This window comes from Oryctolagus cuniculus, chromosome 18 (assembly GCF_964237555.1).
Source record: "Oryctolagus cuniculus chromosome 18, mOryCun1.1, whole genome shotgun sequence".
In the NCBI taxonomy this organism is placed as follows: Eukaryota; Metazoa; Chordata; class Mammalia; order Lagomorpha; family Leporidae; genus Oryctolagus; species Oryctolagus cuniculus.
This window is the reverse complement of record NC_091449.1, coordinates 20,251,255-20,272,602: the sequence shown is the minus strand read 5'-3', so window position 1 is coordinate 20,272,602 and position 21,348 is coordinate 20,251,255. Positions and strand designations below refer to the sequence as shown.

Here is a 21,348-nt window from a genome sequence, read left to right as displayed (position 1 = left end):
CTCCATGTGTTTACCTATGTTCTAGAGATTCTTGAGTTGATTTCCAGCTTCATTCCACTGTGATTCAAGAGGATGTATGGTATGATTTTGATATTTTTGAATTTGCTGAGACCTGCTTTATGGCATAACTTGTGGTGTATCATAGAGAAAGTTCCATGCATTGGTGAGAAGAACGTGTATTCTGCATCTGTAGGATGAAAAGTTCTGTAGATATCTGTTAGATCCATTTGGTATGTAGTGTCAACTAACTGTGTTATTTGCTTGTTGATTTTCTGTCTGATCTGTCCATTGCTTAAAGTGGGATATTGGAGTCCCCCATTACTACTGTATTAGAGTCTATGTCTCCCTTTAGATTCATTAACATTTTTTTAAGCAACCAGGTGACCTGTAATGAGGTGCATATACATTTATAATAGTCACATCTTCCTGTTGAACTGATCCCTTAATCATACATAGTGCCCTTCTTTGCATATTTTAACAGTTTTTGTGTTAAAGTCTATTTTGTCTGATATTAGGATGGCTACACCAGCTCTTTTTTGGTTTCTGTTAGCATGGAATATCTTTTTCCATCCTTTCACTTTCAGTCTGCGTGCATCTTTCTTGGTGAGATGTGTTTCTTGTAGGCAGCAAATAGATGGGTTTTATTTTTTAATCCAGACAGTCTGTATCTTTTAACTGGAGACCTGAGGTCATTTACATCCAAGGTGACTAATGATAAATAACGACTTGACTTGGCCCTGCCATTTTTCCATAAATATTCCTATTGTTTCCTTTGGATTTCTTTTGTACTTTTACTGGGAGATTTTTTGCCTTCACTTTCTTTCATAGTGATGACCATGTTTTGTGTTTCTTTATGTAGCAACTAGGACTAGCTAGAAATGGTGCCTGCATGGGATGCCAGCACTGCAGGAGGCATTTTTACCCACTACACCACAGCGCTGGCCCCAACATATTCTTTTAATTTCTGTTTGTTATGGAAGGTCTTTATTTTACCTTCATTCATAAATTACAGCTTTGCAGGGTACAGTATTCTGGGTTGACAGTTTTTTCCTCTTATAAATTGGAATATATCTCACCATTCTCTCCTAGCCTGTAAGGTTTCTGATGAGTAGTCAGCTATGAGTCTAACTGGAGATCCTCTGAAAGTAACCTGGCATTTCTCTCCTGCATCTTTTCCACATGTTTTACTGTAGGGAGTTTACAATTTGTCACAGTGAAGATCTTTTCTAGTCATGTCTATTAGGAGTTCTATGTGCTTCCTGTACTTGGACATCCCCTTCTTTGTCCAAATTGGGGAAAGTTTTGTGTAATTATTTCATTAAAAAGGCCTTCTAATCCATTCTCTCTTTCCACAGCTTCAGGAACTTCTAAAACCTATCTATTGGGTCGCTTATGAGTATCCCATAAATCTCCAACAGTGTTTTTCAGTTTTCTAATTTCTTCTTCTTTTTCTTTTGGTCTGAATGTAAAATTTCCAGATACTTCTCTTCATATATTCTTTCTTCTGTTTCACCAAGTCTGTTGTTAAGGCTTTCCAGTACATTTTTTATTTGACCTCCTGAATTTTTCATTTCTAATATTTTGATTTCTCTTTGAATAGTCCATTTCATGGGAAAATTTTTCATTCATGTCATGTACATATTTCTTTACCTCTTGAATTTGCTTTTGATCACTTTTAAGTAATTCTACAATCAATTTTTTGAAATCCATTTGGCATTTCATCAATCTCTTCATCTTTACATTTTAGTACTGAAGTGCTATGTTCTTTGGAGGATGTCATGTTATCTTCCTTATTCTTGTTTCTTGAATTGCTGTTTATTATTAGGCATCTGTGGTGATACTTTTTGTTCTTATTTTTTCTCTGTGATAGCTTTTATTTTTGGACTAAGCCTTTGTGGAGTGTCTGCACTTTCAGTGAATATATTCAGGCATGAGTTGGGTGTAGTCAAGAAGTTCTGTTCAGTGCTCCAAGGTGAGGGGAGTCCCCAAGGTTACACTTATGTTGGGCATGGTAAATCTTTTATTATTATTATTATTATTATTATCAGAGGGGAGGTTTATTCTGCTGTTGGTCTAGACTCAGCTCATCACCTCCTCTCCTCAAAGTAGACCAAGGCCTGGGTGCTAGCCCTAGTAGATACAATTTTCATCCATGCTGCCACAAGAACACCCAAAGGATCTGTGCAGTTCTCAGTGTAAACCCGGATCCTGAAGCAGTGACCCTCACTAGGCAATCTGGGAGCCCTGAACATGTGCAACCACCCACAGTGACTGCCCCAAGTCCCAGCCACACCCTGCGCCCTCCCATGCAGTCCCATCCTGGCACACAAGGCTCCCACAGTTACAAGTCCCCAGTACCCTGTCAGTTCTCCCAGCCAGACTCAGGCATCTCCTCTCAGCTGGTTGCTGGGCATGCAGACATGAGCTGGAGCAGCTGTTACGTATGTTCACTGGCTAGTTACAGGGCACTGGTGCCAGGTGGTTGTGCACAGAGAAACGCGCCCCATTTTTTTCCCTCTAGGTTGGCAGGTATACTGTCCTCCACAGGGCTCCAAGTTGGATTCACACCAGGCTCTTCCCACAGCTTTATCACCATTGGCTTGGGCTGCTGCAGTCTGGTCTCACCTCACTCTCCAAAGCTGGTGCTGAGGCTCTCGGCTGCTGGGGTCCTGAGTTGTGCACATCTACACCCTCCACCTAGGTCCGTGGTGTCCCTCTTAATTTGTATGGAGTTTCCTCTGCCATTTTCTCTTCCCTGAGATTGCACTCTCTCCACTTCTTTAACTATCTTCCCCTAGTCTAGAGCAGTAAGCTCCTTCCATAATACACCATCTTGAAAACTCCTGTATCCATTTTTTAAAAAAATATTTTGAACCTTTCTTTTCTACCAGGAAGTAATCATACATGATGAATTTGCCAAGTGAAAGCATCGTCTGTGAGGCAGTTTGGAGAAGACCAATTCAGAAGTATGTGTGTTACATCTGCCCTGGCCACTGGCTGTTCCTTGGAGCCCCTTTTCAGAGGCACATTTGAACATGGGCTTCGCAAGGCTTGCAGTCACAAAACAGCTTCTCCCAAAAGTACTGTTCACTTAGACTCAGCCTGGGCTGAAGAGTCAGTGAGAAGTTAGCAGCAAAAGCTTAGGGGAGGGGGCCAGCACTGTGGCGCAGCAGGTTAAAGCCAGCGTCCCATATGGGTGCTGGTTCTAGTCCCAGCTGTTCCTCTTCCTATCCAGCTCTCTCCTATCACCTTGGATAGTAGTGAAAGATGGCCCAAGTCTTTGGGTCCCTGTACCCATGTGAGAGACTCAGAAGAAGCTCCTGGCTCCTGGCTTTGGATAGGCACAGCTCCGGCCATTGCAGCCATCTGGGGAGTGAACCAGTGGATGGAAGACCTCTCTCTCTTCTCTACCTCTCTCTGTAACTCTTTCAAATAAATAAAATAAATCTCTAAAAAAATTATTTAAAAAAAAAAGCTTAGGGGAGGACTTCAAAGCAAAGTAGAACCATAGATGTGTTTATGAAGAACTCCATGCTGGAGGAGGACGGTGCCTCTTCAGGAGTTGGGTTCACGAGTGCACTTACCTTTTTCAGGTCTGCTGAAAGAGGGGACGTGTCAATGGTCAAGCAGGGCTCGATCCTGTTCCAGAGCACTGCAACAGGCGGTTGCACAGCCGACTTCAACTTCTGCAACTAAGCAGATACAGGCATCACACAACCATGTCTGCCCTGAAGTACAGGGTAGCAACAACTTTACAAAACTGAAAAAAAAAAAAAAAAAGTTCACAGTGTGAAAACCCAAGTCCATTAACTTACAAAATGCACCCACACTGCCAAGTTGAAAACACAATAACCAAATACCTAAAGAAGTTAAAAAAAAATAACCATTTCTTTAAAGCAGTGATTCACTGGGTAATTTCTGAAAAGGTGTCTCCAGGTAAAGTCCTTCATCTATGAGTTTCTCTCCTCATACCAAGTCTGGAGGGAGAAAAGTGAGGGACTGACAGAGAAAACTGTTCCCTCTCTCTTCTAACATTTTTAGGGCCTGAAATACCTGCTGTAGATCAGAGATTCCATCAGCTCTCAAAGGGTCCGGATTTAAAAACTGCAGCAGTCTGCAAAACAGTTGAGAAGGAACGACCTGAAGGAAAAAGTGTTTGTTTCCTCCCTTGCATTGTTATTTTAATTCTTCCTAAGTAGAGGTAAAATGGACTACACATCCCAAGGCAAAGCTATAAAATCATGGCTTGCCCTGTTGTGTCTGGTTTATGAAGACGCCAGCCCATGGGAGCCATGCCAGCTGCATGCTTCCCACTTCCCACCCCGAGCCTGCATCTGTGCTGCAGCAACCCTGGGCCTAGGCCCTTGTGCAGAAAGGGGGCCAGACCATGCTCGGGAATGACTGGTCTACTTCAGTATCTTTATTCTATGGCTGAGAAGACAGGATCAGGGAGGACTTGCCCACTACAGCTTCTGCTAACTCAGAGAAGAAAATCAACACTGCTTTCCTTCAGCCTAGGCCCCAGCCCCAAGTGGGTAAGGACTAGTGACAGCCACAGAGAACTCACAAGCCAGAGGAGATCACAGATGGTGGATCTCTCTCTCTCTCTCTCTCTCTCTCTCTCTCACACACACACACACACACACACATACCCAGGGGTCCTCTTTCCTGAAACTTCATTCCTGGAAATGGAGTTGCTTAATGCACAAGCTACAAGACCCAGATGTCCACTCACTGATGAAAAGACAGAGAAAATGTGCTGTATCCATGCAATAGAATATTACTCAGTCATAAAGAAGAACAAAGTACTCATCTATACTATGACAGAGATGAATTTTGAAAGCACTGTACTGAATGAAAGAAGTCAGTTACATATATTACATGTTTCCTTTTATATACAATGGTCAGAATAGGAAAACCCACAGAAAGTAGATCAGTGGTTGCCAGGGGCTACTGCAAATGGATCCGAGTTTCTTTTTGTGCTGCTGAAAACATTCTGGAATTAGACCATGCTCATGGTTGTACAAGTCTCTGAATATACTAAAGCCACTGAACTATGTACGTTTTAAAGTACATGAGGGTGGGGCCGGCACTGTGGCTCAGTGGGTTAACACCCTGGCCTGAAGCGCCGGCACCCCATATGGGCACCAGTTCAAGACCTGGCTGCTCCACTTCCCATCCAGCTCTCTGCTATGGCCTGGGAAAACAGTAGAAGATGGCCCAAGTCCTTGGGCCCCTACACCCGTGTGGGAGACCCGGAAGAAGCTCCTGGCTTTGGATTGGCGCAGTTCTGGCCGTTGCAGCCAATTGGGGAGTGAACCATCTGATGGAAGATCTCTCTCTCTCTCTGCCTCTCTTCTCTCTGTGTAACTCTGACTTTCGAATAAACAGATCTTTAAAAAAATAAAGTATATGAGGGTACATCAAGAAGTTCATGGAAAATGGAATTAAGAGATAGAGTCTTGATACAAAACATTTTTGAATTCCATGTATAGCTTTTTGCAAAATATGCATTCCTGTGAACATTTTGAAGACCCTTATTAATACTTTACAGGGTAAACTCTTGTTATATACTATCTCAGTAAAGTTATTTTTAAAGACAAAGAGAGAATCATAGAAGAGACAACATTCCAAAACAAAACCTTACAAGACAGAAAACAGATGGGCAGGTGGTTAACTGCCATGGCCAACCCAAGACAAATGATGCTGAGCTAGCCACAGGAGGCTCAACTCTATCTACACAGAGAAATCTCCAGAAAGTCCAGGGTTGAGGACCAGGCTCCTTTGGTTATGGCAACATCACAGGGAACTAAACAAAGAGGGCAATCTCTGGATCCCCTGGTTCTTCTCAGTGCTCCCACCCTAGGGTACTATCAGGGGCTGGTTCTTGGGAGACAATGAAAGCAGTCTTCACACTGGGGCACCAGAGGCACAGCCGAGGAGGAAGTGTTACCAACTCCAGGTTCTCTGACTCACTTGCAAGCAGCATTTGGCAAGAGGCCACCGTGCAACCCAGACAAGGCTTACTGGGGGCTTATCCTCAAACACTAGAGACAGCACAGCAAGAAGAGGTTTCGCCACCTGACTCCCTCACGGGAGCTGAACAGGTACTTTTACAGGGTTGAGGAGGTGTGAACTCCCCACACACAGCGTGTGGATCAGCACCCAGACTGCACTTCTCCTTGGCTCACTCTCCTTGGCACATGCCATTTTCGTTTGGTTTGCACTTAGCTCAGTGCTCTGTGTAGGTGACTATGGGTTTCTGTACACATGACACACTCAAAAAACAGTGTGCTACTCACTACCATCACCCCAGGAAGGCCACATACGGGTCACCCAGGGGTGTTCTGGGCAGGCATGCAGACTGGGGAAGTTCCTATCATGGCAGTAGGGGATCTTCTGCAGTCAGGGTTTAGATAGTCCTTGTTCCTGACTGGTTTGGAGCTGGGGATGGACACACAGTAAGTCAGGAAGAGCTTAAGGAGAGGGGGACAAAGGTCTCATCGTGTGTAGTGCTGTCTGCTGAGGAAGGACAGCTGAACTCTAAACCTTGGAGGTGTAAAATCCCTTGCCCTCAATTAGACCTTGGCTCTTCTGATGGAGGGGTGGGTGACAGCCCCAGCCAGTGTCAGCCTGACACAGAGCTGCTGGAGCTCATCTGTTCTTCCCTTGAGGAGATGTCTCAGCTCCATCACTGGCTCGCAGTAGTAGGTGGGCTCCTTGGGAGCGGCCTATGGGGCTTAGAAGAGACCTGCTTTACTGGGAGAGGTAGGCCCAGCTGGGGACTCCTTTGCATTTTACTGCAGTAAGGGTGGCCAAGATCCCTCAATAATGGTCCTTTCCACTCTAAGTTGTAAGCAAAACCTGGTCCCCTGGTTGAAACTGGGCATGGGATGATGTCTCCTGAGGAGTTGGCAAACCTGCGCTCCATGTTCCAGGATGACTCTCGACCTGTCCCGGGTTGATCAGGCCCCTGTCTGTGAGGTCAGTGGTAAGGAAAGGTCTTCCACACATCACACCCCTGGGGGCAGTGTGGACCCTGAGGATTGCTTTGGGAAGCTTTTGGTCCATGGTTTGTGTGTTTCTTGGCAGAGCTTGGCTATGGTTTTCTCAAGGATGTGATTCATTTGCTCAACCTTTCCAGTACACTCGGGGAGCCAGGAGGCATGTAACTTATGGCATATTCCTGGGGGCCTGAGAGGGTCTGGGCAACACTTGCTAAGAAGGATGGCCCATTATTACTCTGGAGGGATTGAGTCTAAAATGAGGGATTATCTCCCAAAAGAGGAGTCTACAAAGTTCTACGGCCTTTTCAGTGCAGTGGGAAGGCACCCTCCACTCTGTAAAGGTACAGGTGAACACCAAAAAGTACTGGAGTCCAGATCTAGGGAGCATCTTGTAAAACCCATCTGTCAGTCTTCTGGGTGTGTCCCTCCATGGTGGAGTGGTTTTATCAATGAAGGTAAGACAGGATGGTCTGGGGGATTATTGTGGACACATGACTTCACAGGGCAGGGTCACCTACTTTATGGTTTTTCCCTGTAAAGACCCCATAGATCAGTTTCTACCAGTTCTCTCTCCCACAGCGGGCAGCATCATGGAAGAGTTTAATGAGCTTCTGTTGGTCTGATCCTGGGAGAACTCCACTATTTTTGAGGAACCACTGATATCCTCATCTCGTATCCCAACCTCAGCCTCCTCATATTCTTGCTGGGGCTACTGGGGACGGCTGGGGAACGTGGAAGGATCTATTATTGGGGTCAGCACCTTGTCAGGCTCCGCAGGCTGATCCCCCTCCCCCGTTTGGTGGCCTTCTCTTCCTACTGTTTCCCTGGTCCACGCTGGATGCATCCTCTCAGTAAACAACTGCCACCTGCTGAGGAAGCTGAGCTGCCTCTCAAAGAAGCATGATTAGGTCTTCATGTTTAATACCAGAGTTTTCAGCTCATGACATTCCCCTTTCCTACCATATGGGTGGTGTGGGCATGCAGTTACCAGAAACCTGTACTTTGAATAGGTATAAATATTGAATGTTTTACTTTTTCCCAATTATAAGGCCTGAATCTGAGCGATCAGTTTGTCCTCTTGGTCTGAGGTTTGGGGTGATAGTGCTCCTGCTCTATGGCATCAGTTAAACTCTCCACAGCATAGCCTGCCACCCACACTGCTCCCTCTGTAACAGCCCTTCCATCCGTGTGCCATTCAGCACGCAGGTTCTCGAGGGGCTCGTCCCAGAGGTCAGGCCTGCTGGAGGAGGTCTGTCTTACAGTGACGCTGCAGGCCCCTCACCTGGGCTGGACAACACACTGACGCTGCGGGCCCCTCACCTGGGCTGGACAACACACTGACGCTGCGGGCCCCTCACCTGGGCTGGACAACACACTGACGCTGCGGGCCCCTCACCTGGGCTGGACAACACACTGACGCTGCGGGCCCCTCACCTGGGCTGGACAACACACTGACACTGCGGGCCCCTCACCTGGGCTGGACAACACACTGACGCTGCGGGCCCCTCACCTGGGCTGGACAACACACTGACGCTGTGGGCCCCTCACCTGGGCTGGACAATACACTGACGTTGCAGGCCCCTCACCTGGGCTGGAAAACACACTGACGCTGTGGGCCCCTCACCTGGGCTGGACAACACACTGACGCTGCGGGCCCCTCACCTGGGCTGCAAGGCGGACACATGTTCAGGTTTAAGAGTCTGACAGACCTGTCAGGGCAATCTGGTAGAAGTCTTCTTCCTGTCAGCCAATGGTGCCCTTTGACTTCTAACACTGTCTGCACCTGCTGAAGGGTTTGTGCCTCTATGGGTTGCCCCAGCATCAATTTAGAGGCCTTGTTGACCAACAAGGGAATGGCAGCTCTGTTCTTAGGCAACTGGGCTATCCCTGAACCAGAGAGCTCAGTGGTTCTGAAAAGAATGCACCAGTCTCTGGATAGGTCTTAGCCTTTAAATCAGAACTCCTAAGGCAGCTCCTAACCTACCAGACATAAAAATGAATGGCTTTTCTAGGTTTGGAAGTCCTAGAGCCACGGCGTAGCCCAGCTCTGGCTGTAGGGCCTCCAAGGCCTGCTAGCATTCCGGGTTCCAGAGGTACTTGCTCATCATGCTTTCATGCTTCACATAGGGGTTTTGCCAATAATCCATAACTTGGGATCCAGATGCAGCAGAAACCTGACATTCCCAGGAATCCTTGAAGCTGTCCTAGTTTTGGGCACCAACAGGAAATAACTGCTTTTTTCTATTCCACAGTTAGGACACAAGACCCTGGGTCTACATGTAGACAAACTTGGGCTTTCGAGGGGGAGACTTTGTACCTTATTTATTTTTTATAGTATTATAATCAGAATCTCACTGAGAGGGGCTGGTGATCACAAACCATCTACCTATGATACTAAGGACCATTTTTAGGGTGAGTTCTCTCAGTTCTGTAAGATGGTCCCAAATGGTGGGTCTATCTCTGAAACTCTGAGGAGGCATGGTATAAGTGGACTGTATAGTTTCCCGAGTGTCCAGGTTTCTATACACAAAGGCAAAAAGGTATTAGGACTCTGAGTTAAGAGGAATTAATTTAAAAAGGCATCTTTTTGGTTCAGGACAGTATATAAATGAACCTTTCCTCTCCAGGTATCTGAGTAAGTAGAGTGTATGTGTTTGGGATAACATAGTGACAGGAAAAACCGCCTCACTCACTACCCACAGGTCCTATACTAAGCAGTACTCCCCATTTGGCTTCCTGACTGGGAGAACCAGGGTGCTGCAGGGTAAACTGACAGGCTTAATCAATCCAAGCTCCAGGGACTTCCAGAGCAGGGGCAGATTCCTTTCGTGGCCACTGTCTGATGGGTACTGTCTCTTTCACAGATATTCTACTGGGGAAATGTTATGGGCTAGCCCTGGGGTGGAAGTGTCCCATACAGATGGGTCTACTTGATTTTTAACACTCTCAGGAACACTGGCATGTTCTGGGTTCTTGGGGTTGAGAAGTACTGACAGGCAGCTGCCTGTGATGGCTCACCATCATTTGTACCTGGTCCTTTCTAGGGAGACAGCAACCCCAAGTTTAGCTCAGGAACATATAAAAGGGAGTGGGTTAGACTGGTCTCATAGGCAAGGGGGGAAGTAAACTCTTACCTTAGGTTGACTGTCTGTACCTGTTACCATGCAGTCGCAGTTGGAGAGGGGGCCGACAGGATGAGTCAGGACACAGTAGGCGGCTCCGGTGTCCACAAGGAACTCAGTTCCCCTACCTGCCACTTCTAGAGTGCCTGGGGTTCTGCTGGAGTGATGGTGAAGGATCGTGCTGAAGTCGGAACCGAGCAGGTGCCTGGGTCTCATCAGGAGGTGACTGCCTGCCTCCCATCCAAGAGGCTGGCCAGGAGGGGTCTCTTGCCAGGGTCCCCCAGTGGCCCTCTAGCCTGCAATAGGCACTCTGGCTGCATCTGTGGCTGGTGTACCCTCTCTGGTTGTCTGATCTTCTGGGCTTTTGGGGGTTCCTCCTGGAGTGGCTAATTATTTAGGGCAGCAGAAAGCTGCACCACTTTAGCCAATCTATTACCTCTGCTCATCTCCTCTGTCCTGTCTCAACTGCTGGAAGACCCTGAAGTCCTCCTCCGCCATGATCAACAATCGGGTCTGAGGTCCTGCCTCAGTGTTTGTTTCTTCTAATGTCGGGGCTGCCTGAATGATAAAACACCCAGCAAGTAAGGCTCACACTCAGCAGTCGGGATCTGTGCTCATGTATTTCCTAAAGGCCTCGGTGAGCCAGCCCAAAAAGCTGGCTGGTTCTCTTCCTTTTCCTGAATGGTCCCTGTTAACTGTGTCATAATTAACAGGCTGCATCACACACCTTTTCATCCCCTCTGTTATAAGGCAATAAGCTGTGCTATCCTGTCTCTCAGTCTGATCTACAATCCCACTGTGTTCCTGATCTGGAACCACTCTGTCCCTACCTGGGATACTGAGTGGTGACAAAACTGGTTGCTCGTTCTCTGGCCTTCTTGAGGAAATGCACTGGGGGCACAACAAACAACAACATCTTGCCTAGTAAGAGGGTCAAGCTTAGCTTTGTAAATTCACCTCTAAACCTCCACTATCTCAGAAAGCCAGCTAAACTGTTCTTGAGGTAGTCCCAGCTCAGTTACTGAGAAAGAAGCATGGACTTTGGGACTCCACCTTCCCCACCTGCTACTCCTCTTAAAAGAAAGCAGTCTGGGTCGTAGAAGGTGGGGTGGGAGAGAAGATAGCTGTTTCTGCAGCCCAGTGGAGGCCCATCAGGAAGGGGACACAGGTGGGTTGTTCCTGATGGTGGTTGTGAAGGGGTGGAAGGCATGGAGGAGGTGACACCAGGGTTAGCGTCTGGGATGCCAACAGGATGAGGACAAACTGGTAGAAGCCAATGGGGGTCAAGGAGCTGGGGTTCTAAAGATGAGGTCAGTAACTAACGGTCAGGGACTGCAGGACGGGGTGCCTAGGAACAGCAGCCATGCAGCCTCAACAGGAATCATGAAGCTTGGGGTCCCGACAGAGCTTCAAAAAAATCTTGACCACAAGGAATTTCTCCACATTTTCCCTCAAAACACAAAAACCCAGTTAAAGAATGGTGTTATAAATTAGTGACCTATTCATGGGCCATGTCTCTTGATCCTCTCCCTGTACTGAGGTCATACCATGTTGAATAAAAAGTAACTTTTTCCTTTTTAGCCATCCAACCTAAACTGTTCCCAAGTGTTTAAGACGCAATCCAGGGGACAGTGTCTGGGATACTTGAAGTGTTTCCCATATGGGCCCTTCAATGGAGTATGTGGCCTATTATTAAAGGTCCTGGGACTGGGTAGTGTCTCCACCAGTGGCAGCTATCCGTGAATACAAGCACCCTGGTCCTGACCCACCTGCAGATATAAGCAGCAAGAAACAAAGTAACAGTCAAGATCAGAGAGGCAGAAGGATCAGGAGGAAAAATCTCAAATCTGCCTCTATGGACTCTGTGTGGTAGGGGATGATCCCCACCAGTTCTCCATGATCCCTGCTGGGTGATATCCATGGGGCACCTGAATCTGAATGGCCTAGAAGCTCCAGCCACCTTGCAGGTAGTGGGAGCCGTGGCTGGAGGGCAGGAGCCAAGATGATGTCCTGGGAGGCAAGATCAGAGTAAAAGGACATCGACTGGGAGTTTTCAGACAGGACTAAACCAAAACCAAAGCTGCAGCTCCAGCAGTCAGCTGTGTTGATTCTACCCAGTAACCAGAGTGCACAGGGGCAACCCACCTGTCCCCTGCTGCGTGATCAGTGCCAGGAGCCAACAGTTTCAACCCACCCCATGTGATGTCTGCCAAGGTGCCTTAAATCAAAATCCAAAACTAAAACCAAAAACCAAGCCCGAGGACTTAAAGAGGAAAAAGAGAGGAAAGAAAAACAGGTGAGAGGAAAGAAAAACAGTGGGTGGGGTAAGCTGGGATTCTGGGAGGTCAGAGAACTCTCCAACAGCAGAGACCCTGAAGCAAAGGCACAGGCAGCCACTGCCCCACTGAGAGAGGGTTCCATCTGTCTGTACACCCACCAACCCTCACCTTCCCCAAGGGGAAATACTCCCTTTGCCAGGTTCCAACCAGAAACATGTTACTGACCCCAGGTTCTTTGGCTCACCTGCAAGTATCAACGCACAAGAGGCCAATGTGCAACCCACACAAGATTCGTTGGGGGTTTTGTGTTGGAGCACAAGGTGGAAAGCATGGCATGAAGAGGTTCTGCCAACTGGTTCTCCAACAGTAGCCGAACAGGTGCTTTTATGGGGTTGGGAAGGTATGGTGACTCCCTGTTGGCACAAAGCATTTTGGTCTGCACCTGGCTTAGTGTCCTGTGCAGAGGTGCTCTTGTGTTTTTGTTGTTGTTGTTGTTGTTGTTTTTTGCACACAACACCCTCAAAATGGTGGCGTTACTACCACCACCCCAGGAAAGTCACCTATTGTTGCATGAGTTACAGGGGGCAGGTACAGGTTGAGGAAGTCCTTTAGCAGGGCAGCAGGGGTCGTCTGTGGTTAGGATCTGATGCTCCTTGCTCCGATTGGTTTCAAGCTGGATATGGACACATGTCAGGTTGGGAGGGGCTTGACTGCATAGCCACTGCTTCCATCCTGTCTCAGAAGGACTGTACTTAGAAAGAGGGAGGTTAAGCTAACAACTGAAAAATGACAGTTTGATTGGCTTCTGTCACTCAGCACCCAGGACCCTGGCAAGCAGATCTTGTCCCATGGCAAGAGACAGGAGGACTTTTCCTGGGGCATCTGACCTACTGAGGAGGAAGGACTAGAGACAGACTTCAGAGGTTCCCCCACAGCAGCTAACTCCACGATGAGACTCACAGTCAACGAGCTGTTGGGCACTCAGAAGCCTTAGGAGGCTGGTTAGGCCCCTACATGAAAATAAAAGCAGACAAAGACCACAGCCATCTAGGGAAAACCTCTCACCTTGCAGAGACAAAAATAACTGTATCTTGCAAAAAATAGAAACACTACAGGGAGAAGAAGTCTCCACAAAATTAGTAGTATCCTTAGAGAAATAAGAGAAAACATCATTAAGAGGAAACAAGGGTGGGACATCACATAAGAGAGAAAAATCCAGCAAAATACAATTTAATATTTGAAATTAAAGACTCAGTAAAATTAGAAAATAAAGTTATGAAAATGTCCCAAAAGTAGAGCAAAAAGAGATGAAATAACAGAAGAAAAAATGTATTTGTATTTTTAGCATTTTTTAATTCATTTGGAAGACAGGCAGAGAGAATCTTCTATACATTACTTTATTCCCCCAAAAGCCTGCAATAGTAAGGGCTGGACCAGGCCAACACCAGGACTCCATCCAGGTTTCCTACATGCAAATGCACTTGGGTCATCACTGGCTGCTTCCTGGGGTACAAATTAGCAGGAAGTTGGAGTCAGAAGCAGATCCAGGACTCAAATCCAGGCACTCCAATATGGAATGTAGGTGTCTCAAGTGGTGTATTAACTGCAGCACCATACATTTTCTCCAGAAGAATATTAAAAGAAAAATTTCCATGACCAGTCCAGGAAATCCAAGATGTGACTCATGGTTCTTGAAAGACAAGAATGTGGTGCAGAAGAGATCAATAAAATAGAAAGGCAAGAGTACTTTCCAAAGTGAGAGACATGAGTTTACCAATGAATAGGATCCACTGGCACTGCAGCATGAAATCTCCCCACACTGGCTCTAACGGGAGAACTGGTTAGTTTCCAAAGAGTTTAAGAAAATGCTTTATGGTTTATTTTCTTTTTCTTTCTTTTCTTTCTTTTTCTTTTCTTTCTTTGACAGGCAGAGTGGACAGTGAGAGAGAGAGAGACAGAGAAAGGTCTTCCTTTTGCCATTGGTTCACCCTCCAATGGCCGCTGTGGCTGGCGCATCGCGCTGATCCAATGGCAGGAGCCAGGTGCTTCTCCTGGTCTCCCATGGGGTGCAGGGCCCAAGCACTTGGGCCATCCTCCACTGCACTCCCTGGCCACAGCAGAGAGCTGGCCTGGAAGAGGGGCAACCGGGACAGAATCCGGCGCCCCGACCGGGACTAGAACCCGGTGTGCTGGCACCGCAAGGTGGAGGATTAGCCTAGTGAGCCGCGGCGCCGGCTGGGAAATTCTTAAAATCAGATTTTCCTGGTATTCATTTGTTCCAGATCACTGAAAAAGGAGAACTCTGAAAGGCCGGGAAGATTCTTAAATAAGGAATCAGAAAGGAGAGGACCTCTCAGCAACAGAAGCTGGAGACCAGAGGATGAAGCAGAAATGCATTCAAAATGTTCACCCACTCTATGGATCAAGTGTGCCGATAGTTTAAAAGCATTTAGGGGAAGTTTCAAAAATTGTATCTTTCATGTTTCCCTTCTCTGGAAGTTACCAAAGGATGTTTTCTACCAAAATAAGAGAGTAAAACCAAGGAAGAGAAAGCTGGGAGGTCTAGGAGAAAGGATTCAGTTCAAGAGTGTTTCCCAAACATGGAGCTCCTCAGGCACAAACCAGGGCAGGCCAGAGGCTCTGGGGAGGTCTCCAAGGAGACACAAGTGTAGACAACAGAGGGGACTCTAGAGCTACATCAGTAAACAAACACATATTCTCTTTCTTTCTCTCTCTCACACACACACACACACACACACACACACACACACACAGGAAAAGCAACAGAAGATAAGGAACTCCATCACTCTCGGTTCCGTGCTCAGAGTCTGTGGACACTGAATGTCCATCTCACAGAATCAGGATGTCGGAGGATGGGATCATGGGAGGAACACATGTGACTTCAAGAGGGAAGAGAAGTGGTAACCAGAGCTCACCAGCCAGTGTACTCTGGCAGAGCACTCTGGTTAGGAAAGACAGCTGCCCAGCATCAGGATTCCACAGCCTCTGTGAAGCTCATTTCAGTCTATAAAGCTTTACTAAGCACTGGTGATGAAACCCTGATATTGAGACAGTATTATAAAGAATACATGTATTTGGGGGCTACCATTGTGGTGCAGTGGGTTAAGCTGCGGCTTACAACAATGGCATTGTTGTGCCAGTTCAAGTCCCAGCTGCTCTGCTTCTAATTCAGCTTCCTGCTGATGGGCCTAGGAAGGCAAGAGAAGGTGGCCCAAGCACTTGGACCCCTGCCACCCATGTGGGAGATCTGGATGGAGTTCCTGGCCCAGAACTGGCTGTTGGAGTCACTTGAGGGGAGTGACTCAGCAGATAAATCTCTCAAGTTCCCCCAACCCTTTGCTGCCCAACAGCTATGCCTTTCAAACAAATAAATGTATCTTTAAAAAGAACACATGTATTTAGAGAAAAATTTCCATTTTAAGTAAGCGGGTAGTACAAAGTAGGCAAATGTGAAAATGTTTAATGGTAGACAATAATAAAGAACATATTATAGTAAGAATGAGACAGAGGAAAGACAGGCTAAGAAATGAAAAGAAAGCCACAGGGTCATAGACATTCCAGATGACACACAGGAGCCAACTGGCCAGCACTCCATTCTCCCTGCACCCAGACCACCTCCTTAAGCATTCGTGAAAGTACTCTCCCTGGCACTTCTGGCTGCAGCAACAACACCCTCTTCACAATAATGCTGTGGAGAGCTGCTACCAACCACATGGAGCTGAAATTCACCACCATTCCCAGCAGACACCGAGGGCCCCTGCTGAAGTTGATGACAGGCTAGAAATCGCACCTCAGGCACAATCTAAGCAGCTTAGACTACACCAAGGGGAGCAGCTTCTCTTGCAGTTATGGGCCCTTCAACTCTGGAGTGGATCCTGACACTCTCCTTGCCACCCAATGATCCAAGAACCCAAAGGACAAGTGGCATGCATTCCCAGAATGGGCAAGAAGACTGACTCGGGGGTGGCCTCTTCCTGAGCTCACTATAATTTGGAGGTTTCAAAATGAGTTATGTGAAAGACATAATTCTAAGGAGAAAGAAACAGAATTGCATGATGGTACTTACAGACTGAGCAACACCATCAGTGCCAGAAACTGGCAGGAAAAGCAAACAAGCTTCAAACAGAGGAGGCTGGTGGATGCTCGACCTTGAACACCGTCCTTACTGGCCGGGCAGTATGTGTCACCTTTCCTGACGTTATTACCGTTTTCAACACAGATTTCATTACAGGGCTGTGACACCTGCAGATCATACTTGAGAAAAGGCCGTCTCTTTTTCAGGTTGCCCTCACCAGAGGGCCAGATATGACCGGCACTTGGTTCCCCAGGCTTTGGACATGGCACGGCCAGTCAGGCAGGATCTCCAGGCCACCCTGGGGTTTCTAGGAAACCCACTGCTTATTCCTTCTCTTCTGTTTAATCTTGAGCCACTTCAAGGTTCCACCGTAAATAAGACTGCTAGAATAACTGATGTCATTTAACCACAGGGTTCTAAGTAAAAGACACTGAGTGAGAGACAAGACAGAATTTTCGAATATAGAAATAAAAGGGAATAACATTCCAGAGTTAATTTAGCAGGTTATAATTTAAAATAGAAGAAATCAACTGCAGGGAGACACAAAATCAGGTCCATTAACAGCTACCTCCAGATCTGTGGACTCCATGGCAGCCTTCAAAGTCTGGCCCTGGACTTATGCGAGGAGCTCCTGCTATGCCAGAGGCCTCTGGGGGGTACAGCTAGCACCACCCCCACTTCGACTCCCTGGCCCAGTCAGTGGATAGATTAGGACCCATTCACCTCCCAACTTTCTGCCATTCTAGTGGCTCCAGTGCAGCTGTTGCTATTTCAAATATAAAACTGCTTAGGCTGGTATAGTAATAATAATAGAGAAAACTGACAGGAAAATACTTTGTGGACCACACAAGTATATAATTTACTGTTCTGCTGCCAACAGTTCTCCAGCAGGTAGGAGACCTGTTTAACCCCATAAAACTAGGAGGAAAGCAAACACCAACCCATAGAGAATCAACAGCCCCAATTTTGTCTACTTCATTTTATAAACCTGTTCACTTCACAAGAGAATCAGGAATGTGAAGGAAACGACACTCTGGAACAAAGCCCTGAACACAGACACTGTTGATCAGGAAGGAAAAGCATAGCTCAGAGCCTGCAGGAGTCTTACTGTATAGATATTTTCTGATGAGAACATAGGTTTGAAATTAATAATAAAATATATCAATTCCTCCTTATAATTTTATTACAATCATTTCAATAAACAATTCAGGCAAACAAAAACTCTTACTTCACACAGCCATTCTTCTCATCGTAATCCTTCTCAGCCAGGCAAAGTGGTTTCTCATTTGGTTTCTGACTTGAAGCACTAGAAATCAAAAAGCATTGTTAAAAATTTGTGAACCTATTTGCCCCAATTTTGAAGATACCTTGGGGCTGGCGCTGTGCGCAGCAGGTTAACGCCCTGGCCTGAAGCGCCGGTATCCCATATGGGCGCTGGTTCTAGTCCCGGCTGCTCCTCTTCCAATCCAGCTGTCTGCTGTGGCCTGGGATAGCAGCAAAAGATGGCCCAAGCCCTTGGGCCCCTGCACCCACGTGGGAGACCTGGAAGAAGCTCCTGGCTCCTGGCTATGGATCGGCTCAACTCCGGCCATTGCACCCAACTGGGGAGTGAACCATCGGATGGAAGACCTCTCTCTCTGCCTCTCATCTCTCTGTGTGTAATTCTGACTTTCAAATAAATAAATAAATCTTCAAAAAAAATGAGAAAAACTACATCAAGACAAATAATAATTAAATTGCTCATACTGGTACTATCGATAAAATCTTAAAAGCACTCAGAAGAAGAGACATACGGCAAACAGAGGAACAGAGAAAAAGATGACAGACTTTGCACCAAGAATGATACAAGCAAGAAGGCAGAAGAGCAGTAAGTTTAAAATACAGCAAAGAAAGGACTGTCAATGTAGAATTCTAGACCAAGTGAAAATGTTGTTTTCCAAAGTGAAACTACTAATTTTTTCAGACATACAAAGCTAAAAGAATTCATCACCAGCAGTTATCTGGTTCAGAGGCAAATGCTCCAACTTAACTACATACGTAAGGCTACAGTGTAGTTAGTTAAATCTTTCTGAAAGATACTTGAGTGTTTAAATCAAAGTCATTTTCAAGACATACTAAAAGGCAGTCATAATCAAAACAGCTTGGTACTGGTACAAAAACAGATGGATAGACCAATGGAACAGAATAGAAATGCCAGAAATCAATCCAAGCATCTACAACCAACTTTATATTTGACCAAGGAGCTAAAACCAATCCCTGGAGCAAGGACAGTCTCTTCAACAAATGGTGCTGGGAAAACTAGATTTCCACATGCAGAAGTATGAAGCAGGACCCCTACCTAACACCTACACAAAAATCCACTCAACATGGATTAAAGACCTAAATCTATGACCTGATAGCATCAAATTATTAGAGAATATTGGGGAAACCCTGCAAGACATTGGCACAGGCAAAGAGTTCTTGGAAATGACCCCAGAGGCACAGGCTATCAAAGCCAAAGTTAACAAATGGGATTACATCAAATTGAGACACTTCCTTACTGCAAAAGAAACACTCAGGAAAGTAAAGAGGCAACTGAATGGGAGAAATATTTGTGAACTATGCAACTGATAAAGGACTAATAACCAGAATATATTAACAGATCAAGAAACTCCACAACAACAAACAACCCAGTTAAAAAATGCACAAAGGACTTAAACAGACATTTGTCAAAAGAGGAAAAGAGACACACGCTCAGGATCACTAGTCATCAGGGAAATGCAAATCAAAACCCCAATGAGGTTTTACCTCACCCCAGTTAGAATGGCTTTCATACAGAAATCAACAAACAACAAATGCTGGTGAGGATGTGGGAGAAAAGGTACCCTAGTCCACTGTTGGTGGGAATGTAAATTGGTAAAGCCATTATGGAAGACAGTAGGGAGATATCATATGACCTAGCCATCCCACTCCTGGGAATTTACCCAAGGGAAATAAAATCAGCAAACAAAAGAGTTATCTGCTCCCCCATGTTTACTGCAGCTCAATTAACAATAGCAAAGACACGGAATCAACTTAAATGCCCATCAACTAAAGACTGGATAAAGAAATTATAGTATATGTACTCTATGGAACACTACACAACTGTAAAAACAAAAATGAAATCCAGTCATTTGCAACAAAATGGATGAGGTCCAAAAGGGACAAATACCATATATTCTCCCTGATCTGTGATAACTAACACAGCACCTAAAAGGAAATCTGTAGAAGTGAAATTGGTACTTTGAGAAGCAATGACTTGAACAGCACTTGTCTTGACTGTCAAGGAACATTTTTTTCTTTTCCTTAATGGATAATGGGACTGGGAATGGGGGGGGGGGGAGGAGGAGGAGGAGGTGAGGTGGAAGGGCAGGTATGGTGGGAAGAGTCACTATATTCCTAAAGTCATACTTATGAAATTTGTACTCATTAAAGGTTTCTTTGGGAAAAAAATGTCATACTAGATTCTAGTATATAAATACATCACATGCCATCTACAGCATATAGTCCAGGAGGGGAAAAGTAGAACACTATCTTAAGTTCTTAGACTACAAAGGAAGTGGTATAGTGTGATGGCTTTTCTGTGGTTTCTTTAATGTTATGGACACATATCTTGATGAGACAAGTTTATAGTCAAAACCCTTGATACTCATCTTTAAGGAGATGACAATCCAGGCTTTGCTCCCCACTAACTCTTAACCCCCTAAGTAATCCTGCCCTCTGGTCTGTGTATACCCATGCTCCATACCCAGACCACCCCATGCTGGCCTTCACTGGACCTGCCTTACAGAAACTACTCTGTCCAACAAGGAAATAAGGTCATCTAGCACCCATTTTCATTGAGTTTTGTTGCTAAGCAATCATCACATGATTTTTCCTTTACATTAATATATGTTCAATCAGATAGGCATATGGCCTAGTGGTTAAGACAACAGTTAGGAGGCTCATGTCCCACATCAGAGTGCCCAGATTCCATTCCTAGCCTCAGCTCCCAATTCCAGTTTCCTGACAATGCAGACGTTAGGAGGCAGCATGATGTGAGCTGGGTTCCTGCCTGCTACACCGGAGACTTGAGTTGAGTTCTGGGTACCTGGTTTCAGCCTGGCTCAGTCCTGGTCACTGCAGGTATTTTGGGTGGGAACCAGTGGATTGGAGCTGTCTATCTCATTCCTTGTCTCTCTGCCTATATATGTATGTGTACCATTTATAAATAAATGTGAGATTATTTATTTTAAGGGCAGAGTAACAGAGACAACTAGAGACAGAGATTGTCTAGCCCAGGTCCACCTCCCAGAGGCCTGCAACAAGCATGGTTGAGTCAGGGTGAAGCCACCAGGAATGCCATCCAGGTCTCCCACATGGATGGCAGGGGCCCAGGCACTTGGGCCATCATTTGCTGCCTTCCCATGAACATTAACAGGGAACTGGATTGGAAACAAAGCAGCTGGAACTCAAACTGGCATTCCAATTCGGGATATGGGTGTCTCAAGTGGTGACTTAACCTGTTGTGCCACAACACTAGTCCCTTCATATCCCTGGGTTTTAATCTGTTTAATCTCTGGGTTTATTAAATCTGTGGGTTCAAGAAACCACACATCGAAAAATGCTCAGATGGGGCTGGCGTTGTGATGTAGTGGATAAAGCCACAGCCTGTGACACTGGCATCCCACATCTGTACTGGTTCGAGTCCCAGCTGCTCCACTTCCAATCTAGCTCCCTGCTAATACACCTGGGAAAGCAGCAGAGGATGGCCCAAGTACTTGGGCCCCTGGTACCCATGTGGGAGACCTGGAAGAAGCTCCTGGTTTCGGTATGGCCCAACTCCA

General features: G+C 46.1%; 1 protein-coding gene across 4 annotated transcripts in view; it reads right to left on the bottom strand.

Moving 5' to 3' along the window:
* The window catches only part of LOC127486059 (putative ATP-dependent RNA helicase TDRD12), a 109,395-nt gene that overhangs the window by 37,434 nt on the left and 50,613 nt on the right, over positions 1-21,348 (bottom strand). For all 4 annotated transcript variants that reach the window (XR_011384017.1, XM_070062490.1, XM_070062491.1 and 1 more), the window contains 3 exons: positions 17,733-17,810; positions 4,054-4,114; positions 3,585-3,692 (listed from right to left, as the gene is read on the bottom strand). Coding sequence is in view for 3 of the 4 variants with exons in the window: in XM_070062490.1 (XP_069918591.1) it covers positions 3,585-3,692; positions 4,054-4,114; positions 17,733-17,810 (247 nt within the window). In the remaining variant the exon portion in view is untranslated. The remainder of the gene's footprint in view (positions 1-3,584; positions 3,693-4,053; positions 4,115-17,732; positions 17,811-21,348) is intronic.